The sequence below is a fragment of the Apiospora marii genome (genome assembly GCF_038362585.1).
Source record: "Apiospora marii strain CBS 49790 chromosome Unknown utg000004l_segment0_segment0, whole genome shotgun sequence".
Taxonomy (NCBI): Eukaryota; Fungi; Ascomycota; class Sordariomycetes; order Amphisphaeriales; family Apiosporaceae; genus Apiospora; species Apiospora marii.
The window spans coordinates 182,838-208,047 of NW_027117375.1; the positions used below are offsets into that span (position 1 = coordinate 182,838).

At 53.4% G+C, this 25,210-nt stretch overlaps 6 protein-coding genes across 6 annotated transcripts; 4 read left to right on the top strand and 2 right to left on the bottom strand.

Annotated features, from left to right (window-relative positions):
- Window positions 1–4,193: 4,193 nt before the first annotated feature.
- PG985_005995 (uncharacterized protein) lies at window positions 4,194–4,484 on the top strand (the record flags this gene model as incomplete). Its single annotated transcript, XM_066825764.1, has 1 exon — window positions 4,194–4,484. The coding sequence occupies one exon, from the start codon at window positions 4,194–4,196 to the stop codon at window positions 4,482–4,484; it is 291 nt and encodes a 96-aa protein (XP_066685371.1).
- Window positions 4,485–6,175: 1,691 nt separating this feature from the next.
- On the bottom strand, window positions 6,176–10,426 carry PG985_005996 (uncharacterized protein; the record flags this gene model as incomplete). The annotated part of the gene is made up of 3 exons (XM_066825765.1): window positions 6,176–7,102; window positions 7,165–7,746; window positions 7,802–10,426. 3 exons carry the CDS (start codon window positions 10,424–10,426, stop codon window positions 6,176–6,178), a joined length of 4,134 nt encoding a protein of 1,377 aa, XP_066685372.1.
- Window positions 10,427–13,677: 3,251 nt separating this feature from the next.
- Window positions 13,678–17,283, top strand: PG985_005997 (uncharacterized protein; the record flags this gene model as incomplete). Its single annotated transcript, XM_066825766.1, has 7 exons — window positions 13,678–13,741; window positions 13,804–13,937; window positions 14,014–14,358; window positions 14,415–14,481; window positions 14,547–15,490; window positions 15,516–15,904; window positions 15,954–17,283. The coding sequence occupies 7 exons, from the start codon at window positions 13,678–13,680 to the stop codon at window positions 17,281–17,283; spliced, it is 3,273 nt and encodes a 1,090-aa protein (XP_066685373.1).
- An 8-nt stretch (window positions 17,284–17,291) lies between these two features.
- PG985_005998 (uncharacterized protein) lies at window positions 17,292–17,834 on the top strand (the record flags this gene model as incomplete). The annotated part of the gene is made up of 2 exons (XM_066825767.1): window positions 17,292–17,524; window positions 17,807–17,834. The coding sequence occupies 2 exons, from the start codon at window positions 17,292–17,294 to the stop codon at window positions 17,832–17,834; spliced, it is 261 nt and encodes an 86-aa protein (XP_066685374.1).
- Window positions 17,835–18,906: 1,072 nt separating this feature from the next.
- On the bottom strand, window positions 18,907–21,127 carry PG985_005999 (Non-specific serine/threonine protein kinase; the record flags this gene model as incomplete). Its single annotated transcript, XM_066825768.1, has 3 exons — window positions 18,907–19,794; window positions 19,849–21,015; window positions 21,089–21,127. 3 exons carry the CDS (start codon window positions 21,125–21,127, stop codon window positions 18,907–18,909), a joined length of 2,094 nt encoding a protein of 697 aa, XP_066685375.1.
- Window positions 21,128–23,486: 2,359 nt separating this feature from the next.
- On the top strand, window positions 23,487–24,905 carry PG985_006000 (uncharacterized protein; the record flags this gene model as incomplete). Its single annotated transcript, XM_066825769.1, has 1 exon — window positions 23,487–24,905. The coding sequence occupies one exon, from the start codon at window positions 23,487–23,489 to the stop codon at window positions 24,903–24,905; it is 1,419 nt and encodes a 472-aa protein (XP_066685376.1).
- Window positions 24,906–25,210: the final 305 nt, after the last annotated feature.

Sequence of the window (25,210 nt, forward strand, 5' to 3'; positions counted from 1 at the left end):
TGGCTTCATGGAGTGGTGGTGGTGGTACTGCCCAATGACCCTGACTCTCTTGTCTCGCCTGCCCCCCCCCCCCCCAGCATGCGCCCAGCATGGGCGATTGCAGCAAGCAGGCAGGCAGGCCGGCCAGGCAAAGCGGGCAGGCATACCCTACATAAACGGCGGGAAGTCAAAAACACCACCAGGCTTGTCTGCTTGTCTTGTTCTGTCAATTGGATTAAGTTAGATGGGTTGAACTACTTGTCACAACCTAAAACGTCTGATGTCGGTGGGAAGCTGCGTGCGTGCATAGATGCATATCTTCCTTGCATAGTACTCACAGTGCAGCGTAAGTCTCCGTCTCCGTCGCCGCCGCCCCTCCCCCAATGCATGTGAAGTCGAAGTGAGTTGATTTCAAGATTTGCGTTGGTGCTGTGCTCGCTGAATGGCACGGTATGCCACAGCGCGAGAACTCGTTAGTGGGTGTCGCTCGACCACAGTCCAGGCTAGCTCAGGCCTAAACTAGGTGCGAGGGTGCCTCATTGGAGTGTGTGGGCATTCCGATGCGTTGCTACTGTACGCACCCGAGTCACTACTGTATTTGAGGCTAGCCTTGAGCGCTTTCCCTTCTTCTCCTGATGCCATCGCATGGTTTTTCTGTTGTCTGCCTATGCTCGTACATCCGTCTATCATATCATATAATCTCTGTGGCCGATTGCTCGATTGGCTGAATGCCTCATGGATGCGTGCCATCTGTAGCCGTCCTCGTTAAACCAACAGGTTTCCTCGACCTGCCAGCTTCCCCTCCTCCTCGCCCCATCCCCCACCCCCCAGAATGACCCTTTTCACGAAAGCAAGAAAAAACACATCTCAATAACCTACCGGAGGCTTCACCATGGAGGTTGAGATCGGCGAGAGGCCGAAACGGCTCAGCCGCTAGGGTAGTACAGCTTTCAATAAATAGCAATGCCATTTGTACTAGCTATCCCATTTCAAGTGGTCTACCGTCACCAACAGCCGCAGCTGCGCATGCTGTCTTGGTGCTTGTGGTTGGTTTCAATGTAGTGTATTTTCCTTCTCTCCCCCCCAATTCTTCACTCTTTTTCTGGTTCAATCCTTCTCTCCCTCTCAAACAACGTCCTTCTCCTCGTTTTGCTCCCGCCCGGCAGGCCTACGCACACGCACACGCACACATCATCGTCAGGAAGACGACCAAGATTGCTTTTTGGGTGCAGACAGCTCGACCAGTCAGTAGGCCGCTTCGGAATCTTATGGCCGTTATGTGGGTCGACGGTTCCAGTCGCTGCAGGAAGAAAGTTGCTGGCTCGTGGCATCTTTGGCTGTCCAATGTTGTGTTCCACTCAGCGCATCTCGGCAAAGTCTAGTTCGCTGTCAGCGACCCCATTTCGATGGAATACCCCATAATTCCCATTGGAGTTGAGTGCCAGCCAGAATGCGTCTGGTGCATTGCCATGGTGTGTGTGTGTGTCTCTATTAGGCGAGCGGTGCTGTTGCATTCATTGCAGTGAATATACCTCTCAATCAGGTGTAATGGAGCAGAGTCATCTGCTACGCCGTACTCGTGTTAGAAAGTTGCACAATTCCGGGGCATGGTTCGGTGTAATGATTTGACATGTCTGCAGCCGGCCGCCCTGTGGGGCGTCGGACGTCGAGGCCGCGCGGGTGTCTTTTGACGATAGGTACACTTCCCTCACTTGACGGGAATACTTGTGCAAAACCCGGCAGCACCAGAAACGAGAAACAGCTTGAAAAAGTTCTGTTCCCCCCCTGGTAGTTTGCTGTTAATATGGTTGGACATCACATTGGCAAGCCACCTCCACAGGCCAAGACCCGCTTTCCTCTTATGGGTAAGCCGGCCCCATCAGCTTGTACCGTGCGATGTACACCTACCACCGCCCGTCCCTGCACATGTAGGTATGGACAGTGGTTTCTTTTTTCTATGCTTTTGGGCAATTAAGGCAGCTGGACAGGTTCGGTAGATTGTGCGTGCTTTTGCGGAAGGAAATCGATCTTGTTTGGGCTCGATGTAGGTCATACTGATCTTCCAGCTTCAATAATGCGTTTGTTCGCGGGTCATAACTGAAATAATGTGCATTCAGCCAAACACGCCGGGCGTTTAATGCCGTCCATAAAACAAGAAAAAACAAAAAAAGTTCACGTTTTATTTACTCTGCATACCTGCCTACCACCTACGTGCATATTTGACCCCTGGTCTCCAGCTACCTACTAGCTTAGCGGGCAATCCTGACTCCTGTGCAATAGTCCGAATATTCGGGTAGAGACACTGTGCAAAGTCAATGGCAGTGGTCATTGGCGGGGGTCTAAGACATGATACGAGTCTGCTTTGAATGAGAATTGTGCCGTTGTGAAGGCGTGCGTACCTGAGCATTGCACTTTTTGCATTACGCCCACCCCCTTGCCGCTTAACCGATTCGCAATGGCTGGCCGCTGGTGGGCACGGAAGCGAAAATTCGGTCTTGGTGAGCCACCATTCGCCTTTTTCAGCATCCGGCGCTGGCTTCATGGCGGCAGCAGGTATGGTTTGTGTCTGGCGTCGATTCTTCATGATGTCGCTGCCCAAATGGCGAGAAGGCCGACAGGCTGATGCATATCCCAAAGAGAATGTGGTCTCCAAAGGGAAGTGGGAAAGGGGGGGGGACAGCCTGTGGCGAAAGCAGCCGCCCAATCCATCCATCGAGCCATTCAGCAATTTAGACCGTTGATCGACATGATTAAACAGTCATGGATGCTCCGGTCATTCCCAAACATGTACTCCTTTTTTTTCTTGTCGTCTCTCCCAGCTGTCGATCTATCTGGTCCTGCAGGAGATATCTGGCCAGCGTTTTGGACCATCGATTGTATTACAACCTCAAAGTTGTTTCATCTCAACAGACAGATCTGTTCCCCTAGCCCTTCAATCTCACAAACTATCGCGACCCCAAGACCCTGAATCTGGGACCCCTCCACATGACGTCATCGTGCATGCGTAAGCAGCTGGTCTGTGGCCTCGTTCCAGCAACCAGCAATGATCCCAATATAACCCAGTCCACCACATATATATATACCATAGCTATACTACTATACAATGTGTATACTATATTACACGACTCTATACTCTAGGGAAACAATACAAGATTTCCTGGTTTGCTGATCTCGAAGCAGACAAGCCAAACTGTCTTGTTGCTGAGGCTGAGTTGAGAGACCGACGTGCGGCGGATGGACAACAAAACAGCGCGGGCGCTTCCTGCTTCCCATCCATCTGCCATTACCCATCCCAGTCCATCTCAGCCGGTCTCACATTGCTCTTGTTCTACAGTACCTACCTCCATACTATCCATATGCCGGAAGGATGCTGGTGGCAGGTGACAGGGTCCATAAAAGCCGAAAACTTCGCTGAACTCGTTCTGGAAAGACCCTTATGAAACAGGCAGAAAATGGCCCAAAGTGAACGCAATGCGGGTCTTTTTGCTTGCACAAGACTCGCGCCGGACCTGAACCTAAGAGCTTAGCGGTCAGCTATTATTGCCCGCCAGCCCAGCCCACGACACGTCTAATGGATCTCGCACCTCGGTCCGTCTCTGGAGACGCGAGAGACCTTGTTTCTGTTGACCAACACGACGACCCTTGATCTATCTTCATTTGTTAGCAGAAGCTATGTAGTTTGTAGTTCTACGTGTGTGTATGTTACTAGCATCCCATCTATGTACCGCCATCCGCAGCCCGTCAACGGCGGCAACGGGCGGCCTCTCACTAAGCCGGAATTAGAGGCAGAGAGGTCCCGGAAGCCCGGATTCTGCCATCTCGAATTTCCGAAAAGAAACCTATGTATGCTTCAGGTCCCAAAAACCGCCTCGTGCCTTGTCCGGCGAAATCCTCGCGGCCGAGGAGAGGTGATCCCTGGTCCCCCATCGCTCGCGATCTGAGCCAAGAGATTTGTCATATCCTCTTTTCTTTTTTTTTCTTTCCCTTTTTTTTCCTTTTTTTTTTCTTTTTCAACCCCCCCCCATGAATCTAACGGCCACTCCATTGTTTCACCGGCCGCGCCGTGGGAGAGACACATACTACAAGGTAGGTAGTAGTAGTAGTAGCCCAAAGGGGATCGCAGACCGCCAAATTGTGGTCTGGTGGTGTAAACTCAACCCAAAGGCCCGCTTCTTCTGTGAACAAGGAGCCCGCAGCTGGAGCTTTTGCCCGCCATGCCGCTCGGGGCGGACGCAGCGCATGATGTAGAGGTGGCTCGCTCTCAGCTCCAGGTGACAGTCAGTATCCGTCACGGCGGCTGCGGCCAAGGCACAGACAGGGCAAGCAAGCAAGCAAGCAGCAGCAGCAGCAGCAGCAGCGTGCTCAAATGCCGATCGGGGTACACGCATACAAACACACTCACATACGCACGCCGGCCGGCCAGTGTTTCAGGCCGTCAACGAGTAAACCGCAAATGGCGATTCATCGACGCTCTGTTCACGTGGTTAACATGGGAAAAGCCGTGATTCGACTGGCTTTTGCCGACAGTTAGAGGCTAGTTTGGTAAGCTGGGCACTGCACTGGGGGGGTCGTTGCCGTCCACCACAACCCCTGCAACTCATCCCATCTTTTCCTGTCCCTCCTACTGTACCTTCTCCCCCTCGAGCGTTTTCTGGGTCTCTGTCGATTTCCCAATCTCGAGATGGCAGTCGAGAACCAGTCGAGGCCCAACAGACACGCTCTCACATCCCTACCTGTAACAACTCGTGGGCGGGATGCGACCGTATGATGCCCCCCCCCCTCAAGGACAAGGCGGGCAAGGCGAACAGCAAGCTCGTGTGCCTCGTGCCTGGTGTTACCCGGGTCGTTGCACATATGCCCCTCGGCCTTAGCAGGAGCTTCAATGTGCAAAGACTCGGGCAAGCAGGTCGAACCGGGCAGGCCGGAATACAAGCTATGTACAACATAATGCAAGTTATATATCTTCACTAGGTATGCACAAGTCTATACCCCAGGATTGCGTACGGCGGTGGCGGCTCTTCAGGTCTGCAATATAGAATCCCAGCATGAACTGTGCAACTATCAACTGCTTATTAGCACGTGGCCCAGACGTGTAAGGGACGAGGCCAAAACATTCCGAGTAGGGATAGCATGGGATAGCCTTCAAACAAGAGTCCCCAGCTGCCGGGTCCAGTTTTGAAAATCTCTTCGCCACAGTCCCTCTAATCAGCCACCTCATGGTTGTCCCTGGCACACCGTTGGACTTTGCTATGCGGAGTGAGCGAATCGCGATGCTACCGAACATTATTCATGCAGGAGCGTTGTTTGGCGCACAGGGCGTAGGGCGGGACGATGTTTTTGGCCTGGTCGAAATCTCTGTCCCACCGTAATCTTTCCTCATCTACACGACCATGCAGAATTAGCCTTTTGCATGTTTGAATAACGAACAATTCTACTACTACTATGTAGGGCCCAAGTCACCGCAGGGGAATTGATTCAGCTTGACATCGGCACATCCCAACCCCCCGACCTGATACAGACTAGACGTACTTGTACGCGTACAGATGGCCGGGTTTTTTGTTGCCTCGGGAGGATTCACGTGAAGTATACGGATAGAGAGAGGGTTCGGGTGTTTCCAAGCTTGTTTGATGGTGAACGGGTTGGATTAATTATGAAAAGGCCCATATGAAATCGCAGTCAACCAAAAATGCCTTGCCATCACGAGGGTATAGGATAACGACAAAATGATGACGGCGCCCGAATGGACCACCTTAGAAATAGCCGCATGGCGAAAAGGAATCACTAACGCCGATACGCTTCAAGCTCCCACGCACCTCGGTTCTCACATCCGCTCCCCTAATGCGCCACCACGTGAACATTCTGCGGTTTGACAAGGGGCTGGTGCTCCGGTGTAACGTAACAAACAGCTCGAAGCTTCCCATTCCTAGTGTCTCCGTCGTTTCCCATGTGACATAATATCGTGTTCGAACAAGGCGAGCCGGCTTCATGCCTGCTTGCCTAACTGTCTCCCCAAATCCCGCCAGGGCTGGGTAAGCATGTCCCGGTCTGTCTGCGCGCAACATCAGGTTTGGAGAGCCGTCCCCGAGTCATGCTCCCGCCGAGCCTGCCACCCCATCGGGCTTCCAACTCCCTCTGCGCACCGTCCTAAAGGGTATGCAGCTCGCCACAACTGTCTTGTGTCGTGGGGAGGGAGGTTTCATCTTCTCGGTACACCGCCACGGCCGAAGCCCCCGCTGCCGCCACTGTTCCAACCTTGTGCCACACTCTGTTTCCAGATCATCTGCGCGGCGTTCTGCGCTTGCAGGCGCTCCTTCTGGCGATGCCGGTGTTTCAGGTAGTCTGCAGCCTCGGGACGCATACGCAGAATCCGGAGGATCATATCGTCACTGGGGTCTGCCTGCGCTTCTTTGCGCTTCTCCTCCTTGGCCCGCCGCATCGTGCCAAGGTTGCGACTCATCATGATGCTCTTGCCACGACGGATTGTTCCCATCGAGGCAAAGGCTGGGCCTGCGCCCACACCCATGCTGCCAAAAGACGCAGGAGCAGAGAGGCGGTTCGGATTCGAGGTGAGCTCTTGTTGCATGGCCTGTTGTTGGCGCTGGGCCGTGGCCGCCGCCATACGTTCCGATGTGTGGATCAGCTGGTCCGTCTGTTCAAAGTAGAAGAAGTTCAGCGAGGCGAGCTCGTGATACTTAGGCGACTTGAGGACTTCGGCAGGCACGCCGAGAACCTCGCCGTCTTCATCTCTTGCATTGAAGAACTCGAAGAGCAACCCGAGCCACTTGTACACCACCTCGCATTCCCGCTCACTCAGGGGCTTTTGGCTGGAGGGCTTATCAGACAGGGGAGGCACAAGAAGCGATTCAATCGCCATCAGGACCTCTTTCCAAAGCCGCGTCATGACGGCGACCATGGTGGCTTCTGTAAGCGTCTGCTTCATGATAGCGAAATTGTCGTTGAAGTAGGTGAAAAGCGATTGCAGTGCATTCTCGATATCAGCACTGGTGATGGTCGGCACGCGAGATTGTCGCTTAAAGAAGATCTGCGCCGACTGCATGATGTTCCTGCCCAGAAGGTTCCGGAGGTTCTCGTGGGACAACGTTGCATTGATGTGCGCCGTAAGCTTGAGGTTATGTTAGCACGTGTTGCCATAGATTATGAGGGTGGTTTGTTTTGTTTCCGTACCTTGTCCGTGATTCCCCGAACCATGTCTCGCTCTGCCCGTTTGAGGAGTCTGAAGGCTTTGCCAAAATAGAACTGGATGTCGTCTCGCTCGCCCTCCATGCTGACACGAAGCAGCATACGACCCTGTGTATCAAGTTCGAGCCAGAATTCTCGCGGGAGGTAGTCACTGAAATGGATCGGATCAAGTTTCAAGGATGTGCGCCCAACGAAGTCGTGGTCCCCGAAAGTATCGTAGTCCCAGATTGTTGCAACGACATTGAGGGGACCAGTAACGGTGATATCGACCGACTCGTCCCACCTGGGATTCAGGTTCCTCATGACGACGCGGGTCTTGGCTAGACGCTTTTGATACTCGTCTCCAAGGACCACATATGGATCACTAGTGCCATTCGGGTCACAGGCTTTCAAGTCTTCGGCTTCAACGATCTTGATCGTAAACACGTACTTGTTCGGCCGCTTGACTTGCTTTCTAGGCCCGTCGGCCTTCTCTAACACAGCAGCGCAAGCGTCGACATTCATGGACTTCTCCAGTTTGTCCAGTTCCTGCATGGCATATTCCACGTTGTTGAGTTTGACAAGAGACTATCGATATGTCAATAAGAGGGTTCATTTATGTGGCCTGGGTCGCTCGACTCACCTGGGAATAGAATTGGAATGGCTCGAACTTGTCTTTCGTGTTCCACGCATCCTTTGCGTATTTCATGAATTTGCCCTGGGTCGTCTGTGCAGCCTCGGAATCTGCCTCCTCGGTCGTCCTCGGAGTATTCATTTCTTTAATAAACTCACTGTCTACGATCTCGCAGTATTTGCATATACCATTGGCGAAGATTCGAGAGAGAGAAGTCATGAAACGCGCATGGTGGACATCGTTGTCCCAGCCCAGCTGGAATATCTGGTCTGCAGTCTGGTTGAAGCTTCTGAACATATCGATAATCGAGTTACTGTGCCGGTCGGAATCTAGGGTTATGTGGCCCTCTCCATGTGACCGGACTTGAAAAGTGTCGAGCTTGATCGCTTCGGTGACGATTTGATCTGTCAAGCGCTCGGCGTTTTCGATCCATCGCCATACAAAGCCGACAAGAACCTCTTCGATGTCGAAGGAGAAGGGCTTATCCGGCAGAGATGAGTGGTGGATCTGGCGTATCTCACAAAGTTCCCGGTAAAGCGCGAACCCATCATCGGACCCAAACTCGACGCCTTGGGCTTGTGCGACCTCGATGATTTGGATGATACATGACTCCGCATCTTGTTCAAAGGACGGGAACATGGTTTCCACGAGACATGTCAGAGGGTTTACCCCCATAATCTCTGGATTCGACCGGTACCGTTTCTTGATCCTCTCGCATAGTTTGACCACACTTTTGCCCAGCTGGACGACGTGATTGAAGTCCCAATCCTCTTTCTGCACCGGAAGCACATTCTCGAGGAACCCGCGGTACACCGCTGCAGCTTTGGCTTGCAGGCCCTCCCGCAACGTGTTTGAGTAGTTCTCGTCTTCCTCGGGACGGGTGGAGAAGCTGGGGTCAGACTTGATGTGGTTGTCAAGTACGTGCAAGGCTGGACCGATCGAAGGCGGTTTTGTATCGTAGCAGTTCATGAAAGTGTCGTACAGTTCGCGGAGGAGTGCCTCGTGGAGGGAGCTCAGAGTATGCTGATACACAGCAAAGTCGTGCAGTGTCCATTTGCTCCTGTCTATGGTTGCTAGACTTTCATTGAACAGGTAAATGTGAGGAGGCTTCTTGGGTTCGGGCGGTGGCTCTTTTACCATTTCAAACGCATTGTCCAAATCTATCACATTGAAGAGCGTGTCTAGGAATCTGCCGGCTGCCACCTCCAGGAAGACGACCAAGCGCGTGAACTGGGGAATCCGCCATTGCACACACAGCTCTGTCAAGAGGTCCATGGATACAACCGAAAAAGGACCAGGCTGCTCCGAATCCTCGCCATGCACAGCGTCAAACTCCATGGCATATTTGGCTATGGTCTTGAAGAAGGCACGAGGTTCTGGCGGAATGAAGGTGTAGTGTGCCTCATCAACACTTCTGATGCTGCTGGTATCATCCAAGGTCATGGAGCCAAGGTTGAGCTGGTCAAGGCTATACTCGGAGTTGGGGCTCGACAAGACTCTGCCAATGTCAGAATAGGTTTGGTCCTCGGCGTAAGACGAGCCTGGGCTAGAAGGTAAGGGCTTTTCCACCGCCGCAAAATAAGTGGAAGTTCTATTCAACTTTGGATTAGCTGTAAGGATGTCCATCATCATCTGGGACAGATGAGGAGCCTCTGCCCTTTTCCATTCTTGATAAGCCTCGTCAACATCAAAGTCTCTACTCTGCAGCGCCCCATCCATACCGGAGTTCATGCGATGTTGGTAGGATTTGAGATCTTTGAGCGCAGCTTCTTCGGTCCAGTTGGGCTTTTGAGCATCAATATGCCCCTGAACATCTGAGTTGGAGACGCCGAATATCATGGCGACTGCTTGAACCATCGGCATATCTTTTACATCGTAGCTTAGTGGGACCGTGACTTCGACTGTTGTGCCCCCATTTTGTCCAGTGTCAATGAAAAGATTCTGGTCGTTCGTGAGGAGCTTGTTCTCTAGAGTCTTGAGGCGGGTCATGAGTTCAGGCTTGTCTCGGTCGCTTCCCATATCTCTCAAGATGTTGCTCACGAGCCGTACGAACATGGCCAGGTGCCTATCCACGAGGGTCTTCCAATGGTCGTCACCTGGCTTGTCTGTCGGGGCGGCGCGGCATGCCTTGGTCGCAGAGGAGTAGAATATCAAGATGAGAGGCTCCAGCTTTCGTTCCTTGTCTATGCTCTTTCGGAAGCTTTGGTCGGTGAAGGCAGTGTAGGCCTCGCCAAATGTCCTCTTGAGGGCCGAGTCATTGTATCCTGGAGCTCGCTCGGTTCCCATAAGCACACCCGTCAACCGCTTCTCCAGTGGACTGCGAAAGCCGTGGGGCAGCTTCACGCTTCCTGAATTCCCGGGTAGGAACTCCTTGACGAGGTCCGTAACGGTAGATGTGGTCCGTTGGTGCTGATGCTTCGGTGCAGGCACGAACTGCTTTCGTTTCGCCTTTGGCTGGAGAAGGTAGTGCAGGTAGGCAACCCTCAGCGCATACGTATAGGCGTCATCGTGGCTCACGGTGAGCTGTCGGGCGCTCGAGCTGGTCCGGCTGCGTCTGTCGCCTCTCTCGCCCCTCTGTACGCTATCGAGACGGCGATTGAGCAGCTGGAACGACTTCCTCGATCCCTGCGACATGGTAGCGAAGGGCTACAAGCCGGGCGACGTGTCGTGTTGCGTGCGCCAGGAGTCGGTCAACTAGGTGGCGATGGTGTAGACGATCATCACAGACCGAGCGACCTCGATACAATCAAGATTTCGGTTCGATGTTGCTGGCGGTGGCGGCAATGGTGGGAGGTAGGAAGGCACAAGGCAGTGTGTGGCCAAGCAGAAAAGAGCAAGCAGGACGGGTTCAATGGATGGACGACGTTCTTGTTGACCTGGCCTGTATCTCGGGCGGGTTTGGGTTTCGGGCAAGCAAGCGCTGGGACTCGGGAAGGTTAGGTTTAGATTTGGAACAACGTCATTGCCCAAGTCGACGCATGATACGATGAGAGAAGAACGAGGGGCTGGTTTGGGGCCAGGAAAGGAAATGCCGCCTGAAGCAAAGTGCCCCTGACGCTATCCGGTGTGTACCTACTTTACACATACCTGAAATAGATTGATTGATTGATTGAATTTGTCCCTTAGGTACGGCTAGCCCCTAAACTTACAACCTGCACGCTAACCTTGGGAGGTAGCGAGCGCCAGGTTTGCCTCCAGCGGCCACCTCCAAGTAGCTCGTACTGACTGTAGGGATCTGTTGGGTCGCCTGGTTCATGTCAAGTCGGTGAGTTGGGCAACCTCCCACTTGTTAGTGTAGTGGTACATCGTGCCCAAGAGCAATTGAATCATGAGCTTTGTCAGATCGATCAATGCTGGTGATCCAGAGTAATCTCCCAGGTCCCCAATCTAAAAATGCGCAGGGCAATACATGATACGAAAAAATACGGAAGGCAAGTAAACAAACAAGCGCCGTCATTGTCACTGCCAACCAAATTGGGATGGATCTACGAACCAGACCTGAACAGTTGCTACATGTAATTAATTACTACTCCCCACCCCATAGCGTGCTCACACTTTTGGTTGCGAACCTACTTGTACACCCGTGACAGCGACGTGACAGCTGGAGACTGGGTTCGGCACGCGCCGCCATGGTTGTGCTTTGGATAGGTATGCTTCGCTAGGTATGCGTCAGGATAACACGACGAGGACGAGGTCAGAAGCGAACACCGTATTCGCTCCACGTGCAAGTAGGGCGGTCATGGAATCCGGTCGCCGAGCAAGCTAAGTGAGCTAAGCGCTGCGAGAAGTGGGATTTCTCTTCTTTCCCTCTAAAATGTCCTACTTGAATCTATTTGTAGCACATGAGATACAGCATGTACCCCACTGCCCACCGCAAGGGTGCCTCAGGGTAGAACACTAGCCGTCTACATACTGTAGCCGTGATGTGTGAAGCACATAGGCTACCATAGAACCACTAATAACCAGGCCACTATATACTTAAGTATGTGTAGTCGCAGGCGATTTTTCCGACCTCAGGTAGGTATGCAGATTGAACAAGAACAAGGCCATGCCTGGGGATCTCGACCGCTCGTCAGATGCTGCTGAAGTCGAGTAACGTCCCTGCAGGATCAGGTAGCATGGTAGGCGCTCAGCCTGATTTGACTGAATAGCTTCACGTTTGTGGGCGTGTAAGTGCAAGTAGGCACCTACAACATAGAATCCGGGCGGTTATAGGCTGTAAGTATATACATCTCCTTAGAGATAGCAATGCTGTGGAACCGCTTGCTTATCTGCCAATTACATGAAGATAGGCCATGGGTCGAGGACATATACTGGCAAGCGTATAGTATTACACAATCAAGGAAAAGAAATACTCTAATCTTCATCCCAACTGTCTACCTACAACACCAACCCGCGAAACTGCCCTTGTGCACGTTATTGCTGTAAATTGATAACCTATTTACATGCTGCTTTGAGGCATCGGCCATGAGTGGCAAGGTAAGTGGCGTATTACGCCATGCATTCGTATTCAGGCTACGACAGACAATAGGCGCAGGAGGAAAACGGCCTTCAACAGGGGCATTGATTGTACACCTACACTCGGTATCGAATAGTGCGCCAACAGCTGACAGATATACGCGCACGCTAACTTGCCTATATTCGGTGTCGCGTCCTATTGCCCGGAAGGAGCCATGTATTTAACCGCATTCCATAAAGGCCGCGCCATTCACAGAGTAAGTGACCGGCCGGCCAAGAGAGCACTGGTTTGAGAGTTGACCTTGATCTGTAAATGTAAAGCTGCTTGCAGCATCTTTAGAAGACCGCACATGGCAAACAACTTTGATAAGATGGATCAAGTATACCTAAGGTCGTGTCCTTCAGGTAGGTAATGAGCGAATAATCAATACCTATGTATGTAATCACCAGCCCTCAAAACCAATGTCTATAATGTTCTAGATCGGACGAGGAAGCGCATCATCTAGAAATGCAGTATGCCTCTCTCTATTCCTGCCGCTGCCTAGAGCCAAGTTAGACCCGTGTTATTCGCGTCGATTAGGTAGGCAGGCAGGCAGGTATGTATGCCGTGCATGTAGCCATGCTCGACATGTACCTAGCAATGGCATATAACAGGCCTTACCCAGCTTAAGCCGCGCCTGGTTGGCTTGAATGTTAGCTGCCCACCAGGCCTTCTAGATACCTATCTGTGCTGGTATGAATCAGTCAATCAAGCAATCAGCCAACCAAGCAACATAGCCAGCATCTTCCCCTCCGAATTCTTTTGCTTGCAGGCCGGATGCATCCACGAGCTTGAAGATCAGGAGTTGTGCTTGCTTCATACTCGGCTAGGTTTAGGTTCATTGCAGGGTGCCCAGTCCTCTCCTCTTGATCCTCTATCGAAGTGGCCCTTCCCAGTTCGCAATTATTAGAAACAACAACCCCGCCAGCCCCCGTCGCATTCTACTTTTTGGAGCAGCAGATTGGCCGGCCGACGTAGTAGCCCCCCCTCTGTCGCATATCTTGCACTTGCAGTATACCGGGCGGCTGCTGCTGCTGCTGCTACGACAACTACCACAGCCCTGCATACCATACCTCATATCCGTCTCCAGTCCGGCCAAACACCAAGCACGCCTGCATCCATTGATTGCACCGCCTACCTTGCTGTATCTGCTGCGGTATGATTTGCTTACAAGCTGCGATCCCCTCGACATCCCCAGCATTGAATTGACCCGTCCCTGGCCATTCAGCTCCCGCCTTTGCATTCCTGTTTGGCCATCGAAACCCCCCCAAGCCCGGACTAAGAAGAACAAGAACGAATACCAGTATCGTTTTGGCGCGCGCCCTCCCGACTCTGAACACAACGACGTGACTTGCGGCCGACTTTCTGGCCGCAGCCTTCTGCAAACATGGGCGTTGTCAGTAGCCGACCCGACGATGGCGCCGCCATCTACCTCAAAGACCAGAATCGATGTGAGTGCGCAGACTGCACTGCATATATGTATGCGCCGTGGCCACTAATCCTCCTGCCGCAGTATCGATATCTTCCCTAGTCATATCCAACCCTCGGAAGCGCTCCGCCGTCACCGTCGTCCCTAATGCTTTCCCAGCGACTCGAGCCACAGCAACACGAGCGCCCGGCGATACTAGTTCTGTAGAGTTTGTGCAGGTTCGTTGCAGATGCTCCTCCAACCTGTCGGCGGAAATGGGCGTCGTTGCAGCAAGTCTGACTGCGTTTAAACTAGGACAACGAACCTTCTGCGACCCCCAACTTCCTACTGAAGCTCAGCAACGAGGACGAGCTCGTCTTCCAATTCACTTTCATCGTACGGCAAGAAGCCAGCGCTAGCCCGACGCATACGAGTATCAACGGCCTTACCTACGTCTATGCATCCACCGCAAGGGAGGTGGAGAACCTGGTCACCAGGGAGTTCCATGCAGACCCCAACTTACACAAGAACTCCAATGTCGAGCTGGTAGGGGACTTCAGTACCGGCGGTAGTTCCTCCGTAAGCTTCGAGTGGTCCTGGAGATGGAAGCCACCGCGGCCCATCGAGGATAGGGGAGGCGGCTGGAGGAATACTTGCAGTGTATGTTCCATCATTTCCCAGGGCAGCACAGATGCCGGTTGTTGACATGTCTGTAGTTTGTCGAGTACGACCCGAGAGCCCACAAGCTCGTGACGCTTGCGAGCTTCTCGTTTTGGGTTGCAAGTAAGCATCTGCCTCGACTCGCAACTAAATCTCTGCCTGCGAAACTAACCAAACAACAGATACAGGCTTCACTCCCAGCCATCCAAGCTCACCATCTCCAGTCTTTCAGCTAGCCGTTCCTCCTAAGATTCGCGTCGCCTCGTCCCAGTCGGTTGATTCCCGCATTAGTGAGCAGGATGAACCCGGGTCACCCCTGAATTTGCATTATGACCTCTCTCCTGCTGTACCAACCATCTCACAGTCCACCTACCAATCCGTTAAGGTTGATGTGGCTTGCCCTAGGCCCGGCGACGACATGACTGCGGGCGACGACGGCCCAGTCTTCCGCGCTACGATGAAAGCGCTCGAGCAAAAGACGGGCAATATGCGCGCACAGATGAAGAAGGTGCTGAAGAAGGCAGACCATGCCTATGTGGCCCAGATCGAAGCCAACGATGCATTCATGAGCTTCATTGACGCGTTGCGAGAAGCCTCCTCAACTAATGCCAATGCTGTCCAGCCGGCGCTGAATCACTACTTTGATCACATTGCCAAGGAAATCGTATCATACGAGCGGCAAAACGCAATAAACTTACAAAAGATCATCGTGGAGCCCGTAAGTAGGCTGTACACCTACGACATCAAACAAGCAGAAAGCAAGAAGCGCGACTTTGAGGAAGAGAGTAAAGATTACTACAACTACCTGTCACGTTATCTAGGCCAGCGACAGGACTCGGTCAAAACGAAGAAGTTGGCGGATAGCGACACAAAGTACCAAACAAAACGGCGCAACTTCGAGCTGAAACGTTTCGACTATTCCTCTTTCATGCAGGACCTGCATGGCGGGCGCAAGGAACAGGAAGTCCTATCTCATTTGACAAGATATGCCGATGCTCAGGCGAGGGGCTTCTTGAATACGGCAAAGAAGATAGATGGCCTGCTGCCCCAGTTGGAGGCTCTCTCGAGTGAGGTGCAGGAAGCCGACAAGGAGTTCCAGTACCAACGAAGAGAGAGAGGAGGAGAAACGACGGTTCTTGGAGAAGAGCAACCTCCAGTATAACGAACCGGAGGGGGTCATCTCTGCCTCGAGCATCGGTGTAGTAAACGCCCTAACCAATGGCGTGGTAGCCAGCTCGGAGGGAGACCTGGGTCGTGCTGATAGCACAGGTTCGCAATTGCGGGCTGTGCCAACCGGCAATTCGGGCTCGGCCACGGCAGGTAGCGACTTGTCACGCTCACCCGGCAGCCTCAACCAGTCGGCCGGGAGCCCAGCGCAGAATGCTAAGTTCAAAGGGATTCGCGATCTTGAGGAACGGGACCTTAGCCTGGTAGCCATTGCTGAGAAGAACTCGGCACAACGCAAAGAGGGCCTCCTATGGGCTCTGAACCGGCCTGGAAGTCATGTTGACCCTAGGGCATTAACTAAGCAGCAAGGATGGCACAAGTGAGTATTGTGGTACCCGAGGAAACGATGACTCGGCTAACTTTTTCAGGTTCTGGGTAGTACTGGACCAGGGCAAACTGTCCGAGTACAGTAACTGGAAACAGAAGCTTGACCTTCACATGGACCCCATCGATTTGCGTATGGCGTCCGTCCGGGAAGCGAGGAATGCGGAACGTAGATTCTGCTTCGAAGTCATCACCCCGCAATATAAGCGTGTTTACCAGGCTACCTCGGATGAAGATATGAACAGCTGGATCGTGGCTATCAACAACGCCTTGCAGAGCGCGGTGGAGGGACATGGGCTTAGAGAGAAGCCGTCCACGGCATCTTCGGCTAGCGACACTCCGAGCCTAAAGCGAGACATCGGGTCGATCCTTACCGGCAAAAGCATCAGTCTGAACCATGGACATAGCCAGAGCGTAAACAGTTCGGGAGCGCCCTCTCGCCGCACGACGGTTGGGGCTCGGCCAGGTCTCAGCCAACGGCCTTCGAGCAGTGCATATGACGAAAGCCCCGATAAACTGCTCCAATCGCTTCGCGACAACGACCAAGGCAATTGCTGGTGTGCAGATTGCGGCAGTGGCTCCAAGGTGGAATGGGTTTCCATCAACCTGGCCATTATCCTGTGTATCGAATGCAGTGGCATCCACCGGTCGCTTGGAACCCATATCAGCAAAGTCCGGTCTTTGACCCTCGACATCACCTCGTTCACGCCCGATATCATCGAATTATTAATGTTGGTAGGAAATCGAGTCTCCAACATGGTGTGGGAATCCCGACTGGAGCCCCAAGTCAGGCCGGGGCCCCAGGCGACCCGCGAGCAACGCCTGAAGTTCATTACGGCAAAGTACGTGGACAGGGCGTTTGTTGAGCCCATTTCGGCCACTCTGTCGAGGTATCCTTCGCCCGACGAGACCCTACTTGCAGCGATTAAGCGTAGCGAGATCCAGCAAGTTATATACGCCTTGGCTCTGAAAGCGAACCCAAACGTGCTGGATAAGTCACGGGGCACCCATCCCGTCTTCCTCGCCCTCGCCGCTGCCGATCCGGCATCGCCTTCACCGACAACGCCAAGTGCCGAGACACGACCCGAGTCCAGCATACAAAGAGTGCCCTTCCCGATTGCCGAGATGCTGGTTCAGAATGGAGCCGAGATACCGAGTGCCATGCCTGCCATCCCTCTCAGCCGCAGCGCGCAGCTCTATATAGAGCAGAAGAGAGGTCGCGCGGCCGCCATCGAGGCCACGGGCCAATCTACGGGCAGCTCGAGCCTTAGCCCCAGCCCCAGCGAGCGACTCCCGCAGCGCGATAAGGACCGTCTGCAGAAGCGCATCAGTGCCGGAGGCCGTCTGGCTAGATCTCCTATAGCCGAGCGATAGAGACAGCTATGGCCATATGCTACCGACTCCAGCACAAAACTGACCTCGTCACTACCGCCGTCGCCATCGCCATCGCCGTCGCCGTCGTCGCCGGCGAGCAAGTGGCTGTATTGTGCGAAATCGTTTACTGGGTCCTTTGGCTCTGCGAGCCCCTCGGAGCGAAGCAGGCGACGATCCCGCCTATCTGCTCCCTCGCTGCCCAACTCGTGCGCGGCGACGCTCAGTGCTCTCTGTTTTCGCGGTACGCAATCTACAGCGCAGTTCTCACACATTCCAATGTCTCCTTGTGCCGTCGACTCTCTTGCAAGCCCGGATGCACGTTATCACACTGGCCCTTGACGAACCGACGGACGAGCCAAGGCGATGCCTGCATTTGGTCTTAAAGCTGGTCGTTTTACAAGGGAAGTCCTTTGGTAGCCATTTACGGGTTCCTCTGCCCACGTCGACTGACTACCCATTACCACTTCGTCGACCTCCCCTTGCGAGGCATTATATGAAGTCGCATGTCACAAAGCGATAACAGGAAGAGATCATCATGTCCTATACCATAGCTTGGTGCCAGCTACGAAGAACTGAACTGTTATTCGGATAGAGACTTCTGGGTTTTATCATTTCGGGGGAGGCATGTTTTTAGGCTATATACCAATCAGGTTTACGAGTGGAATCCGTAGGCAGTAGTGGGCAACAGACGGCCTCCTCACCCCTTTTTTTGTTTTCTTTTCTTCTTGTTCTTTTTACTGATGACAACCGATATCCATGGTGAGGAGGAGACGAAAGGGGCGCGTCTTCTCTAAAAAAAAAATTATATGTTACGATGCAAAGCTACAACACCGAACACCCCTACGAAAGAAGGGAAAGAGGCAGAAACAGAGGGCTGGGAAAGGGAAAGGCGATACATTATATGGAACGGAGGGAAAGGGGCCCCCCTTCGAGTGGAAGGAGAAGTGGGATGGCGCAGACAGAGGCGAAAGAAAGCCTCTGGGTGGACTGAAGACTCGCGACAGTGGCTGGGTTCTTCGATATCTCCACGTCTTGACCGGCGAGACAGTTAGCTGCCCAGTGTATGGATAGGATAGTAATGGTAATGCCCACGTGTATGATGCCAAGGACCAACAAATAAAAGATATTCTAGTCTCATGTTCGGCTATTTACATACTTAAACAACCCTGTACCGACCCATATGCACTGTCCAAGTGACTCTTTACTGTCCTAGCCATGCGGTTGCCGTCCGTGAATGTCGTAGAGCATCATCATAATATGGATGCAAATCCATTCCATAACTAGTTCGAATAATAGAAGGCCACCCAACAGATGATACCGCTTAATTTATATGCTCCCACTGGAGTCGAATGGGCCAGTATAAGTCGTTTCTGGGAAGTGATTCTGGCTCCATGTAGCCGTCGGCAGCCAATCCATCTTAGGAGTACATACATGTAAGGAGCAAAGCCATAAACTGGTTGCGCCCCCGATATCGCAGGCCGGAACCACCATTTGCATCATATAAACCACTTTTGAAACCGATATAACGCCAGTCCTAAGCCGAAGGTGAAGATAAATCAACCGGGGGGGGATATATACATAAAGACTTGCAGTAGTTGGAAGTATTCGAATAAATAGCAAGGCTTATTTGCCGCTTGCTTTCGCTTTGCCTTTGCCCTTCACTTTGGCATCTTCTTTAGCATCGCCTTTGGCGGCTTTGCCATTGACGGCGGCGGCGGCTTCTTCTTTGGTATAGTAGCTCTCGCCATCGGTACCAAATAGCTCCTGGTCACCCTTACCTCCCATTTCCATGAACTCACGAGCATCGCGTTTGTCTGCCGGCCGCGCTTCCATGGGGGTGACGTTTGTCGGGCTGCTGGAGTGTTGGTTCTTGGAATAGACCTTGAGTGGCGTGTCCTTTTTCTGCTTGGGACCGAGGGGCACCTCATGCGCTACTGTCACGGAATTAATCGAGGAGAGCAGTGTTCGTTCGCGGGCCATGCCGCGACGTTTGACATCGAGACCACAGATGCCAGCAACCAGTCCATCTGTGCTGTCATTCACACCGGGCATTTGCTGGGTGATCCAAGGGTGGGCCAGACACTGGTCAACGGTGTACCGCTTTTCCGGCTCCACGACCAACATCGAATCAATCAGATCCAGGGCTGGGTCACCGACCGAGTCCCAGTACGGAGAAGGGTAGTCGAACCTGCCACTTCTGATCTGTTGCGACAAGGTGTAGGGAAAGTCTCGCGAGTACAACTCGTCCGAAAAGGGCGGGAATCCACACAGGCAGATGTACAGGACAACCCCCAATGACCAGACGTCGACAGCTTTCGTATACTTCCTGTGCTTGCCCTCGGCAAGAATTTCTGGCGCGACATAGCTGGGAGTGCCGCAGAGAGTAGTCGTGAAGGACTCCTCTCCGATGATCTTGGCCAAGCCAAAATCAGCCAGTTTGACATGGACTTCCTTGTCCACGACAAGGATGTTCTCCGGCTTGATATCTCGGTGCACAATGTTGCGATCGTGCTATTTCCTTATCAGTACAACCGCCATGATACAATGTTAATATAAGGGGCTTACCAGATACTTGATGCCTTGAAACAGTTGAATGAAAAGCTTGCGGCACTCGTCCTCCGTCAACTTCTGCTTCATGACAATGTGGTTGAACAGTTCTCCTTCCGGGGCCAGTTCCAACACGAGATAGACAGCGTTCCTCTCGTTGAAGGTATCCTTCAGGCATAGGACATTGGGATGGCTGACGCCCATGAGTACGGCGATCTCCTGTTGAAGTCCATCTGTCTTGGACCGCTCCTCCATGCCGGGCTGCTTGGTGAAGATTTTGACGGCATACCTAGTGCCGCTCGACTTCTCGACACACAGGAAGACCTCGGCAAAGTGCCCCTTGCCCAGCCGCTCAAGAAGCGTGTATTGCTGTAGGAAACGGCTGGACATGCGGCTGCGCGGGTACTTGAATATGAAGCGCGTCTTGTCATTGACGGCGATTTCGTCTGAATCATGGAGCTCCCTCCGCTGGTTGCGGCCCACCAAATCCTCATTCACAAATGTGCCATTGCTGGAGAGATCTTCCAGGACCGCAACAGCATCGCTGCCCTTGTTCTCCGTGAAGATCAGCGTATGGCGATTGGAGACTATAGGCTCGTTGACCACGATGTCGCATTCCTGGTGGCGGCCAATCAGGTAGCCGCCAGCCGGGATACCCTTGGACTTTTCTTTCTCGTACGACTCCTCCTGCTCTAGAGCCCGGTTTTCGTTGTCCTCCTTGACCTTTGGGGCTGCGCTGACAGCATCGGGCAGCGGGCAGGAGGCTCTCTTGCGCAGGACCACACACCTGCCATACTGGGTGTCTAGAGGGAAGAGGTATCCCCAAACGCCCTCTTTCACTTCGTCTTCGACTTCGTCAGACAGAGCAGCCTGCTGGTCGATGAGTTGCGAAGGGAAAGCCTGGGTGTCGTGCGGGGGAGACGAAAAGCCCTGGTTTTGCGAGTACGTCTCTTCGGGCGAACGCTGTGCTATTTGGCTGGGCGGGCCACCAGGAGGCGGCGGTGTTGCGGTTCTTTCTTTTGTTGCCTCGTTGGAGCTGTTGTTGTCGCCAAGCGCCGTCACAGGAGACGGGAGCTGCTGTTGGTTCTTGGTGACGGGCGTCTTGAGATGCTCGCCATTGCCATTGTGCGATATCCGCTCGGACCTACGCGGCTTCTTGGAATCAGAAGTTTCGACGGGAGAGTCCTGCACCATGGTCGGGTTAGTTTTCGCGTTGTTGCTGGCCGGAGACGATCTGCAGAGCACATGTACCACTTACCCGGACACGCTTCAATTGGCTTTTCTCTCGCGGAGCCATGATGCGAGCTCGTTGGTGTGCGGGTGCGGCGGCAGAAGGGGCCAAGATGGGATGCTGGTGCCTACCACACAGGGCAGACTTGAGTCAACCGGTGTCGACTGGGGCGTGTAATTGATTATATACGACGGGGTGACCCGCTCTGGAGGGGATGCAGAAGCTGGAACGGGGATGATTCAGAGCCTGTTGGTATCAAATGTAATGTCAGGAAGAAGCTGACAGGCGGTTATTGCTGTTGGGAGGGAGGTTGCGTGCGTTCAGGATCTGTCGGTCGATGGGATAGGTTGGTTGGTCTAGCTCAACCTAGAGGCCGAGCATTGGAGCTTATTTGAGAAACAGACTGGGGGACCCTGAAAAGCAACTTGTAACATTGACTCTTGGGGATCTCGGGATGGGTATTGGCCAACAGTGTGCCGGAGATAGAGGCAGAGAGAATAACAGAGACGATGATGTGAAGTGATAGGTTCTAGAGCTGGGTCCAGTCGGTTCAGCACCCTGCATGTGCATACGTCCTATGTTGTGGTTGGAAGTATCAGGACTAGTTTAATGGTGATAGTATGCGGTACAGGATGGATCAAGTGGCCGGGCGTGGTCGAGTCGGCAGGACGGGCAGGACGGGTCACTTGTACGAGCGACAGATAGTGGAGAGCGAATGGCCAGTCATCGCTCGAGTGGCCTGACCACTGATCAGAGACCCAAACCCAGGAACTGGCAGGGCTGATTCGACCGATGATCAGTGGCTTCCAGTGGTCACTGCTCCCTGATGCTTGCTTCCCGTATCTCTCTGTAACTACGAGTCGACGACACAACCGGAGGTAACATGGGACGTCAAGGATACGATGGCCTTTCCGTCTTGAAACCATCCATGATCCATCCCTGATCAGCCATCTCCATCCAAGATGGCCAGGTCCGCCGGACGTGCAGAGCCATCAGATGACGTCGCTCGTGCTCGGTGCGCTTTGGGACCTCGATCGGGATGGCCAGCACCCTTCCACTTTTCTGTCTGCCTTTTTTTTCCTCGATGAATTACTTGCCTAGCTTCGTCGCCTTACGTAGGAGCGTAGAACGCGAAGAACCACAAGAACCACCACGCACCACGAATACCTACTAGTTACTCCACCTGCCATCCATGACGATGGCGGCCACAGCAGTGCAAGCAGCAAATTGCAGCCAGCTTGCCAGGAGCCGGGCAGGCGCAGTTCTACTAAAAAAAAAATGACATGTTGATGGCTACGCGTAGATGTCTGCGTGCACTTAACCTAACGAGGTAAACATGATTGCGCCCCACCCCACAGGCGACCAGCCCAGCCCAGCCCAGCTGAGACGGGCATGGGAACAAACATCCATTGACTATGACTCCCTTCCAGAGATACCTCGCTGGTACGACTCATCACGAGCCCTGATGATGAAGAATCCAGATCCCCTCTCCCCTTCAGTATGAAAGATTGCGACTGCACATTTATTTCTTGCAAAGTCATTCTGGGACTTCGGCTCTCTATCTCATCCCTCGTCTGAATTGGTTGCTGGATGAAAGGGCCACCCGGTGATGCATCTTGTGACTACGATAGGTAAATTGGTGCTCGCGGGCAATGTCAGCCTCTCCCGTGATTAGGTAGTGTCCTTACGAGAGCATACTCCGCCCGCGAGATAAACCCATTTTGATGCAGTGACCTAGGTAGAATAAGTATCCAAGCTAGTGAAATAAACCGAGGGCTTGCATACATATAATTATATAAGTATGTGCATAACTGCCAGGGGATTCAAGCAACGAACGTACCCTACAGCTGGCAGGCTGGTTCGGCAGATGCACCAAATATAGCTGAGCTTAGAGGGTTGGGGTTGGTTCACGTAAGGATTGTTTGTTCCTGATTCCGTTTGCGGCTTTGTGGAATGTGTAAGTGGCCAAACCGCCTAAACCACGAGCCTCTTCAGAGAGCTACGTATATAGCACTTGCATTTTCAGACACCGACTATTGCCATGCATAGTGAATCGCAATAGTATACTATATAACTGTTTGTTTCGAGTACAGCCTGCTATAACGGCTTGTGTTTTCATGTCTTGTATGTTCAAATTTGAGGGGACGGTGTGATGCCCGACTGTCATGCTTGAAGGCTTGATCCCATCCCGTCTCCGTGACTAGCTCTCCGCCTTTGATATTTTGCCTTTGTCCAGGTATAATGATTCTTTTGACTCTTGACTCTTAACTATGCCGGAAGCATGTCGAACATTCATCAGTCTTTGTGGGTTACGAAGCGCCACCGCCTCCGACGGTGCAAGGCATCGGCATCGCCCAGGATATCATGTCGACAACTGTTATCCCAGCGCAGCACTACACTGCGAGCGCACAATAGCTGAAGTGACATGGAACGTCGAGTCGGGGAGCAGAGACCGTCAAACGAAGACCATGGCCCAGGTCAAAGGCAACAGGGCCAGCATCACCCTGGGGCAGCCCTGCCCCCCGAGGACATTACCAACTATGCAACCAGGCCGTTACCGCAGGTTCCTATTCCGCGGCCGTCATCAAGCTCATCCTCGAACTACGAGCAAGCAAACGACGCCTCACGGGACCCCTCCCCAGCGCCGTCTCGAGAAGGAACCGTACTCGATGTTGACTACTCGAGGATGGTCGAAGAATGTGGCGGCACTCCGGATGGGTTCGCACGACAACAGTATCCCAGGCCGGATCAGAAGAATTGGTCTACGAGAAAGGACGTACCCCTAACAATTAACACAGACTACGATGGCCGCAATGGCTACGGGCTGGTCAGCCCCGTCTCGCCTTCCACCCCCACACAGTCCTATAAGCTACACGTCGTGTCACCTCATTACCTTCCCCGAACGCCGGGCGGGAGTGTGGACATGCCAGAGCTGATCGACTCCTACAACCACAGCCCGCGTCGAGGAAAAGGCGACCACGCTGCTGCAGACGGAGCTTTCGGGGCCAGAGACGACCGCATGACAGTCCATGTTGCCCTGCGCCAGTCCAGTGACGCGTACGACGCCAGGCAAACTCGGGAATCGCAGACGTACCAGGTTCCGTCGAGCCTGCGGGTGCCCAAACAGCCGCCGGACAACAGGCCAGCCCACAGGCGCAGCGACCCAGGAAGCCCGTCGCCAAGGGATCCATCGATTGCACATGATACCGCCCAAGGATTTCCGCATCAAAGCCACCCCCTTCGGCCAGGGCAGCAGATAGGGGTCCCCGTTCTCCGGGCACGAAGCCACGAAGACCGAAGAATCCAAGCCGATGCCTCCGGACGACCACCCCCTTCGAATCTCAGTAGTAGCCAGCCAAGATTGGCAGGCGAACCAACCCCGCCGCAGAGCAGTAGACCCCCGGCTGCGAGGGAGAAGAAGATCTCATTTGCAGGTCCAAGAGTGAACAGCTACTTGAACCGAGCCAGGGCAAGCAAGCAGACGCCGCCGCCGCCTCCTCCACCTCCGCTGAAGCTGGTCAATAATCGCACAACGGAAGGGCACATGAAGACGCCATTCCCAGTCAGCTCTTTCGACTCGGACGAATCGGACGACGACGGGGGCGAAAAGAAGGGACGGAAGTTCCCAAGCCTGTCGGCCCTGGTAAGCCAGAACCTCCACAAGCCCAGGACCGAGGGCGGCCACCGAGGGTTGGGAGGGCTCGTGTCGCGAGTAACACACCGCTTTTCGACCGAAGATCCGAGGAGGGACAAAAGGAGCAACGCGGCCGAGCAGGACAGGTACCTACAGGCCGCCCGAGCAGTTCGGCAGCCTCCTCCGGGCGACGAGCATAATTGGATATAAGCCGGTGCTCTTTCGCGCTGTGCCTTTGCCGGAAAGCGGGAGTATACATGCCTATGATCTTGTTGCCTTTGGTGCCAGCATTGGCATTGTCAAATAAGCCGGTCTCCCATGGCGCAAAACAATATAATAACATAAAGTTTGCTGCTACTCCCATTGAATGTCCGAAGCCACATGCGTGCAAAGTGCGGGCCGAGCGTCCCTTGTGGGATACCAGATACCTACCTACAGTACCTTGGATACCCCGCGGTCTAAGGCCTTAAGCCGCTGCTCCACGTTTCCAGATTTGGTCACTGCATACAGTATCC